Below are 9,550 nucleotides of genomic sequence, written 5' to 3'. Positions count from 1 at the left end.
GTGCAGCCCCTGCTCGGCGGCGGCGCAGAGCTCGTCGGGGCCCGCGGCGCTGCCCTACGGCTACTTCGGCAGCGGCTACTACCCGTGCGCCCGCATGGGCCCGCACCCCAACGCCATCAAGTCGTGCGCGCAGCCCGCCTCGGCCGCCGCCTTCGCCGACAAGTACATGGACACCGCCGGCCCCGCGGCCGAGGAGTTCAGCTCCCGCGCCAAGGAGTTCGCTTTCTACCACCAGGGCTACGCGGCTGGGCCCTATCACCACCACCAGCCTGTGCCCGGCTACCTGGATATGCCGGTGGTACCGGGCCTCGGGGGCCCCGGCGAGTCGCGCCACGAGCCCCTGGGTCTTCCTATGGAAAGCTACCAGCCCTGGGCGCTGCCCAACGGCTGGAACGGCCAAATGTACTGCCCCAAAGAGCAGGCGCAGCCTCCCCATCTCTGGAAGTCCACTCTGCCGGGTAAATGGCACCCCCTCCCCAGCCCCGCTCGTGCCTGGATCGCCGGGCGCCCCGCGGACTGTGTCCCCAGGCCTCCCTCCCAGCTGACTGGTGCTGCCCTGCCCTGCCCTGCCCCGAGTGGGGCTGCCCCTGGCCCTGCCTGGGTGAGGGATGGTTATGAGGGGATTTGTGGGCATCCCAGCTGGCTTCCTGCACTCTCTGTGCCCCGCCCTCCCCAGCTCTTGTCACTAGCTTAAGGGTAGGAAAATAGTTCTCCAAAATGCTCTTATTCTCAAAAAAAATGGCTTTCAGTCCTGTAGCATCCAGTGTCAGCGTTTGGGGTATAGGGGAGAGCCAGGCACAGGATTGTCCCCTGAGATGGGCACCAAGGTGTGGGCCACTGGGCTAGAGGGTCGAGCAGAAGGCGCGCTCCGGGGAGGCTGGGGGGTTGGTGGTTGGAACCCTGGGCCTTTCTAAAGTGACTCTCCCCTTGCCACTCATCCTCCAGACTTCGGAGGCAGGCCGGATCCAGATCGTACAGCGTGTGGCAAAGGAAAAGCTGTGTGTCTGGACTAGGCGGGTAACTCTCTCAGATATGATTGTGTCCTTGCTGGGGTCTGCTGCCCGCATAACTTGCTTTCTCCCTTGTCTTCCAGACGTCGTCTCGCACCCCTCAGATGCCAGTTCCTACCGACGAGGGAGGAAGAAGCGTGTGCCTTACACCAAGGTGCAATTAAAAGAACTTGAACGGGAATATGCTACCAACAAATTCATTACCAAGGACAAACGGAGGCGGATATCGGCCACAACGAATCTGTCCGAGCGGCAAGTCACAATCTGGTTCCAGAACAGAAGGGTCAAAGAGAAAAAAGTCATCAACAAACTGAAGACCACTAGTTAATGGATTAAAAATGGAGCAAGAGGGCAGCTTGAAGAAATGCTTCAGAACTAAGTGCTCTGCTCAGGTAATGCCAATCATGCTTAACAGCAATTGAAGAACCAGAGAGGGAAAGAGAAAGACACTGACATTTGTTTTCTTAAGGAGAACCTCTTTCTCTTTGGTGGAATCTACAACTTTTTTTTTTTTAAGCCAAGCCATTAAGAAATGGTAAAGACTGACAGAGTTCCAGTCCCACCAGACCTTTAAATGAGAAACTCTAGAGTCAACGCCAACCCCCAAATATGCAATTTCAGATAAGTTACGTATTTACTGAAATCTTGTAAGTATTTATGTGACCGTTTTAGACCACTGTGTTAGATGGTAATAATCTGAACGTTGGTTCCCAAAGCAAAAAGCTGTTGTAAGCATTGCGTGTCCTTGGCCGCCATCCCTGTTGCATGCTGAGCGAGTGTTCAGGTAAATCTTAATGAAATCCCTGCACTTGTTCTGTGCTCCGCAAAATGTCCCATGTGTAGATTCAGAGGGAGAAAAACAGAAGGTACTGAAATCATGGTTTCGAGTTACTATGAAGGGAGAAATCAACAGAGAGAGCTTCCCAGGACCATTTCTCTTGGTAGAGCATCTAACCAGCTGAGCCTTGGAGGCTAGAAGGGAATTTCCTTCTTGAGAATATCTCAATGTTTTCTTAAAAAATAATGTTTAAAAATTACATATAACAAGCATAATTTGTGTCATTTGTACCATATTTATGGCCCTAATATCTTTTATTTTAAAATTATTTCATCTCTTTATAAATAGTATCAGATGAACCACAGAATCCGTTTTTATGCCAGGTATTACAGAACTTGGGGGTGGAGGAGTCCCTCTCCATTATAAGGGACTTTGGTTCAAACAATTTATTTCTAAATTGGCAAGTCCCAATCAATATTTGAAAAATATTTTGTTCAAGGAGAGAAAAAAACCCTGCCCACCCTTTAAAAAACATCAAACACAAAACAACAAAACCCAAACAAACCCGAAGCTAAGAAAGGAAATCTATTCCCCTGGAAACATTTCGATGCTCTCCATTCCATAATCTATTAAGGGGTTTATGTTTTCCTCATGTTTATTCTGTTCTAAGACAGCATGAAGAGGTTTAGGGATTCATCCTCACAGCGCATTTTTAATCAAGCAGTTATTTCAACTAGCACATTCATTTTGTTCGTATTCACTATAAGATGGTATCTTGTAAATAAAGGCATTCAGCACAATGTGAAAATGTATTTGTGCACCTGCTTTTAAAATATTTCATATTTCTAGTAAAAATGAAGAAAAAAGGAAACAGACTTGTAGATAGTGATATAGTGGTATTACCCTGTTAATAAAATAGTCACCACCATTAAATGTGAAGGAAATATTCATTATTTTCCTACGCACTGCACGGAAAGAACGCATCCAGTTTGTCTTATGCAAACCAAGGGCCATTCTTTTCTGTTATTTTTCAGCTGCTTCCCCCACCCCCCCCCACCCCTCTCCCGTTGGGCTACAGTTTATTTTTAAGCTAAGGGACTAAACCCCTAAAATGATAAGTGCTTCAAGAAGGTTAAAATGTCAGGTATTCTGAAAGGAGAAAAAAGAAAGAAGGAAGAGATAGTATAAATTCCCAGGCTCCGTGTGGAAAATGAAAACCAGTTGTTTAGTATCAGCGATGCCTAGACTGTCGTATATTAAGATCTGCCATTGGGCCTGAGTTTGTCTGAGAGAGCAGGTTTTGATATTTGTTGAAATGACAGGACTAGGAAGGTCCTTAAACCTTGACCTTGACGGAAAAAAGACAATTTGTGACCTTGACTTTTGACAGCTCATGAATTGGCCTCAGCTGGGATTAGTAGATCAAGGGCGCCACCTCGCGTTGGCAAGCCTTCCCGTACTACTTCAAGGGAATCCGAAAACCTCTTAACCTCTTTGATTTCACTGTTTTAGGGATTCAGTACTCTTTTCTTTGGCTCTTTATAGAGCGAATTTGAATATATGTAAATTATACATGTGCCTGTATATATGTTAATATATATCATATATGTGAATACATGTATACATTTGCATATACATGTTTGTGTGTGCTTGTGTATATATATTTGTAGAAGCTGTACAGATACAGTATCATTACTTGCTGATGAATAATGAGAGATATTGTAATTTAAGGTGATTTCTGGAGTTAGGATACAAAATGTAATTTACGTGTTGAAATTTTGTTCCTGTTCTTTAATGGCCAAGTTTGATTTGTTTCACCATGGCTTGATGTCTGGAGATCTACTTGTAAACTATACTTTTTTTTTTAACAGTCTAAGAGATGTTCTTAAATAACCACTTTCCTCGCCTTGCCCTTCAAGGTGGTCTACCACCCTAATTAGAGTTACTGGAGAAACTTTACAGCAAATAAAAGGCTTCGGATGCCCTCTTTACTCTAGAGTTCTAGAGTTACATTTCAGAAATTCAAAGAAATCCACCTATTGATAGGTCAGTATGGAGAGCTTAAAGTTCTCAGATCTACCAAATGACCATAATATGGATGCAGAAGTGAAGTTATCCAGGACAGCTTGAAGTCAGGGGCTACTCCAAGGTGATGTGCAATCTTATACAGATGCTTGCAAATCTGTCATTTAATTTGTGGGACAAATATCCTTTTATTTAACTGTCAACAGCCACCTCAAAGTTGTTATAATAATAAGTACTATAACTACTGTTAATTAATCTCTAACAACATGTCAAGTGCTGTATTGAGAATCCTAAATAATGTTTATGCATACTTTATATATTTGATATACACAGGAGGTTAAGTTGGTTTGGGGGTTTTTTTTACTAGCCTGTGATATATATACACATATATGTGAAATGTATTGATGGAACCAGGAGCCTTTGGATGCAGAATTTTTATATTCAGGTCAATTTTTGGGTTAGAGCAAGAGGAAAAGACTCATTCATGAAGAAACCAAGGTCATAATGTTATGGAAAGTAGTTGCTTGGTTACAAACCTGACTAAAGGAACCTTGCCTAGATACTGAGCATGTCTTTGGAAATGAAGACTTATGGAAAGAAGCTCTAAAGATGGCCCCCAAACAAGATGGTCTTGTAACGTGCAATGTGGAATGGCCTGATGCAGTGCAATCCTGTTTTTCTGCCCCGAGGATTTTTACTCATGGAAAACAGTGCATCTCATCCAGGGCACTCTACTTCCAAGTGGGCTACCTCCCAGCCAGTACAATAGCTTTCTTTAAGTGGTGGAAAATCCCCTCAAAGCCAGATTAAACTGCATGGTTATGAACAGCTCCAAAGGAACTTTTCTGTCGATGGGAGAGATATGTTCTGAGCTTCAGGCCTAGGAAGGAGGCCAAAGGCAGTTCTGTAGCCTGGACATCACACCATTACAAAGTCATAGCCACCAGAGGAGCCCCGGTAATGTAGCCACCTTTTTCTCCTCTCTTCAGTTTTTGAAAGAGCATATTGCAAGGTTTTCTTTGCTTTTTTTTTTTAAAAAAAACTGTTCTAAAATGATTGTTGATCTTTCTGATCTTACCTAAGGACGCTTATATTTTATATTCTTACGTTTCTGCAGGATAGCCTGAGCTAGGAGACAGAGGTTATGATGGCTCCCTAATGGCCAAATAGCAACCATCTCAACCTTTAGATAAAAGGAACCAGAGGGTGCCAACTAGATTTTGAAAATTAAGAATGATAATCCTGAAAAATGCCCACTTTCTTGGCTGCATTCTTATTGAAAAGAAATTCATTCCTATTTAAAAATAGGACTGACAGTAGGAATAAGAATATGCCTAAGCAATGTCGCTGAATGCTGATTCAAGCATTATTTCTGCAGACACAAAACTTTTCTTGGATAATTATAATGTGGAATTAAAGTAAAAAAATATATACACAAAAGCAAACCAAAAAACCACACACCAAAACCAAGCTCAATTTTCATGCATCTGCTTTTAATACTGTTGAATTAATTAAGGTACTGAGGTATTTTAAGTGGGTGATTATAATGTGTTATTGTGCATTCCCTGCTATTTTACGTAATGAGAAAAAAATTTTCTTTTAAAAAAAGAAAAAGAAAAGAAATTAATTCTAAAGAACTTGGAGGAAAAGAATATTAAGGTGAACTGGTTGGAGGTTTTGGCATGTGAGTGGGTTGTGTTGTTTGGTTGGTTTGTTGGTTTTGTTTGTGTTGTTTTGGTTTTTTTTTAACCCAACCTAATTGAAAAGCTTTATTTAAAAATTCTCGCGACAGCAAAAATCAGCTGAGGCAATACATTTGTGTATTAACTGCAAGGTTTTCACGTGGTGATAGTGCTCAGATCATGCCCTGTTCGGTCAGTGGAGGGCCGGTGGGGATGCGCGCGGCCCGCTCGCTCCTGGTGAATTCCCTGCACAGATAAGCCTCTCAGGTCCGCTAACCCCAGCCTTGGGGCACCTTCCGAGCATGCGGGGCGTCGACCACAGAGATTGAGACCTAGAGACGTGGTGATTTACGTGCATTCCTTTAAAGTTGATCGAATGCATGTCAGACCTGGAGATTCACGTGCCATTTTTCATAAGCAACGATGGAGCTTCGTCCAAAGGCCTGGGAAGATTTATGCCAGCTTTTAGGACAGGCACGCTTAATTAAGTTTTCATTTGCTCAGCCGCCAAGTAAACAACAGCCGTTTTCCCTTTTTTTGTTGGTTTTTTTTTTTTCATGAAAATATTATTTTGCTGCTTGGCAACTTCTGTACTCAAGTATCCACTACCTACGAGCGTCCGCGAGGTGTTTACTATTTATAACTGGATCTGAAGGAAAGAGAAAAAAGAAGCTGGCACAGAAAAATGTCTCCTCGAGAGTAGCTCACGCAGTCCTGCTGCTGAAGAGCCGCTGCGGTCACTGAAATGACTGCAGCGGCGCCTCAGGACCTCGGGCGGGCGCGCGGCCCTGCGAGGCGCGCGGAGGCTTCTGCAGGACAAGGGTCTTCTCTGGACAAGTGAGAGGGCGCCGCCATACAGTTCAGGGACCCGCCTCATGTCGCAACCCTGGGGGCAGGAACCACCAAAGTGCAGGATCAAACCCGAATAGATTGGGCCTCGCTCCTACTGAGGGTGTGCTGAGAGGCCTGCACGCCAAGGTCAAGGCGATCAGGGAACCTCGAGGGTCAGGGACCCTGGGAGACCTGAGATCCTGGAGTCACCAGGCTACCGGCTGACGTCACCGTGCCCGAGGGCACCCTCTCGGCCCTATTTGAGGAGGACGAGGCGATTCAAAGGAATGTTCTGTGCGGGTGGCCCCTTCCCCGCACTGCCTTTCCCTCCCCAGGAGAATAATCGGGTATTTAATCTCTCCAGGTCTTAATACTTGGCAGCGCGGAAGGTGGTTTGCAATGGGAAATAAAACTTGACAGGAGCATTTTCTCTAAAAGGGATCCTAAGACGGGCTGAAAAGAACCCATGTTTTTCTCTCTTGCAAATACTTCCGCGTTCTGAGCTGAAGCCTGGGGGCCCGGCTGCGCCTCGAACCTCTGCTGGCATCTGAAGCTGTGCGCCCTGGCCTCCAGGGGCCCGATCGGCCTCTGGCCTGGCTGTGCCCGCACCTCCGCGCCGCCCGCCTCGCTGTGCGTCCGACCCCGCGCAGCCCGGAGCCAGCGCCCGGGCACCGGACCTGCGCGCCACCGCGGGAGGCCGGCTGGCACCCGGGGCAGGCGGAGCCCCAAGGGAGCGCAGGGGGCCAGGGTCAGGCGGGAGAAGATGCACTGGGCAGCCCTACACTCCGGTGTTTGTTCGGCACCCTCTGGCCTGGGAGAGCCTAAGAGGGGGCTGGGGTTCATCGGGGAGGTGGTGAGAACAGCAGTGGGGGCTTTGTTCCCGGCCCTGCCGGCGACTCTGCATAAAATGGGAGGGGGCGGGGGTGAGCGGAGCAGCCTGCGTGGGTTATCCCCGCTGCCATTGGGTGGGAGAAGCGGGATGCAGGAGCGTCCTCCTCCCCGCGGCACAGAGAATGCCCTCCCCCTCGTGCCGCAAAGGTCAAGTCCTCGGCGCCACGGCTGCCTCCACGATCAGGCCGCTCGCTGCAGCGGGAAGGCGCAGTATCTCTAACAGCCGGGCCACCATTCCTGCTGCAAGGAGGTCTGGCTACACTGGGCTGGAGGTAGAAATTCTTTCTCGGTTTGCAACTCTCCTTCCCAAACCTTGTTGGAGAGGACAAGGGTTCCTCAAAGCCGGAGGTGGTGTCCCAGGCCGCGCATCCAATTGGCGAGTGCCGGCAGAGCTGGGTCGGCCTGGGCCCAGGAGACAGTGGAGCCTAGCCGGCAGAGACACACCGCCTACAGGCCCAGGGGCGCGGACGTGGCTGCTTCTGCGTTTTGGGCCCTGGTAGGAACAAGAGGCGGGGCCGGGCGGGGAGCCAGAACCCTGCAGGGATCGACTCCTGGGGTCCTGAGTTCAGGCCTGCGCCCTCAATGCAAGCCAGGCTTTCGGTGAGATCCTCGCTCTCCTTTTCCTCCCTACAGTCTCGGTTTAGGAAGACCAGAGAGGTAGGCTCTGTCAAAGGTAAAGATCCCTGCTTCTGGGCCCCAGGATCCCTCAAGTGGGCTCTGAGGAAGTGAGACCATTCCAGTCTTCCAGCGTCCTCTGTGGAACATTAGGCCCATCAGTCAACAGATCATCTAAACCCCTTTTGCCATAGACTTCATGCTCCAAGTAGATTAAAGAAACCCTGCAAGCGATTTTGTCGGTTTTCCCGCAGCAGACAAAGACAGGGCTTTCTCCCCCGAGCTGCATGGCAGAGGTTGGGCCTGAAAGGAGGATGTATATCGGCAGAAATGCCTGACCGGGCAGATGGGAGGAGGCTCCTAGGACAGGACAGAATGGAAGGCAGACTGCATCTTCTAGGCCTGGAATGTGAGGTGCCTGCGTGCTGAGTGAAACTGAGCAAATGCAAGGCCCTGGCAGGCCTAGCCCTAGGAAACCATGAGAGCATGGGGGCCTCCAGAGTCCCAGCTTCGAAGCCTAGATCTGAGGGCCAAGCCAGGGCTCTGTCTGGGCTGCCTTCTTTTGTCCTCTTTATTGCAGGCACACTCAACTGAGGAAGCCCGTTTGGGCCGAAACTGCGGGAAGAATAGAAGCCAGATGCTGAGAACCAGGACTTAACCCTTCTACACATTCCCTCCATTTGCTCCCATTCTATAGGGGGGAAATCCCTCTGTAGTAGTCCAACAACAATATAAATTAAAACTGAAATCATTCCCAGAGAAAGGAGCTGTCTCCTCCTATCAAGTGATAACCCACTTACTTACCTGGGCACCTGAGACTCTCACCCACTGTGGCCAGGGTAGGACAGTGGGCTTCTTTAGATGTTTAGGGGCATTTAAAAATTAGATTGAACTTGCAAGTCTTACTAAGGTAACGTTGGGGTCAAGTTCAAGACATTACCTGTTCCTGTGTTTTAGGGAGGGCTGTGAGAGTTGGGGGGAAGCCTAAGTGACTAACCAAAGGAACATATTGACTCCTGTCTCCTTCTCATAGCAACAGAGGGAGGTTTCTGGATACCTGGGTACAGCCTGAGCCTTGCCTCCTAGCAACACTTGGTAACAGGACAGACCATGATTCCTCACTAGACCATTTCCTGAGAACAGATTTTTCTGGCATTTCTAGATAGCCTGCCTTTTCAGCCACCAGTTAAATGCCCCTAAACATCTGAAGAAGTCCACAGTCCTACCCTGGCCTCAGGGCATGAGAGTCTCAGGTGCCCAGGTAATTAATTGGATTATCACTTGATGGGAGGAGACAGCTCCTTTCCCTGGGAATGATTTCAGTTTTAATTTGTATTGTTGTTGGACTACTAGAGCGGCAGGCCCAGGACATGTCATACTTTGAAAGGAGAGATCCTTCAAATGGGAAGCTGGCCTCCCACCCCAGGAAGGGCCTCCAGGCCTCTGCCATCTTAACCCACCAGCTCTGGCACCTGCACGCAATGTGGTCTACTGGAGTGAAATTCATCTTCTGTGGAGTTTTCAAGATACTGGTGTAGCATTTGCAGGCCGAGGAAAATAAGGGCTATGGCTAGCAAGAGGGGGCAAAATATAAATGGTGCACTGAACCAACAGACCATCCAGCGGGAATTGAACTTTTGAAGCAAGATTTTGGTCTCCTTGAATGAGCATGACCCCATCCAGGTCAGATTACTCAATATCGGATAGAAGGCGCTGGT

The 9,550-nt window shown here is 48.0% G+C and overlaps 1 protein-coding gene across 1 annotated transcript in view; it reads left to right on the top strand.

Annotated features, from left to right (window-relative positions):
• HOXA13 (homeobox A13) overlaps positions 1 to 1,338 on the top strand; it is a 60,002-nt gene extending 58,664 nt beyond the window's left edge. The window contains exons 8-9 of the mRNA XM_006896133.1: positions 7 to 458; positions 1,094 to 1,338. Of these exons, the coding sequence (XP_006896195.1) occupies positions 7 to 458; positions 1,094 to 1,338 (697 nt within the window). The remainder of the gene's footprint in view (positions 1 to 6; positions 459 to 1,093) is intronic.
• The last annotated feature ends 8,212 nt before the right edge of the window (positions 1,339 to 9,550 follow it).

The sequence above is a fragment of the Elephantulus edwardii genome, unplaced genomic scaffold (genome assembly GCF_000299155.1).
Source record: "Elephantulus edwardii isolate Elephantulus edwardi_28Jun2011 unplaced genomic scaffold, EleEdw1.0 scaffold00182, whole genome shotgun sequence".
NCBI lineage: Eukaryota > Metazoa > Chordata > Mammalia > Macroscelidea > Macroscelididae > Elephantulus > Elephantulus edwardii.
The sequence above is the reverse complement of the archived record's forward strand: the minus strand, read 5'-3'. Positions and strand labels throughout refer to the sequence as shown.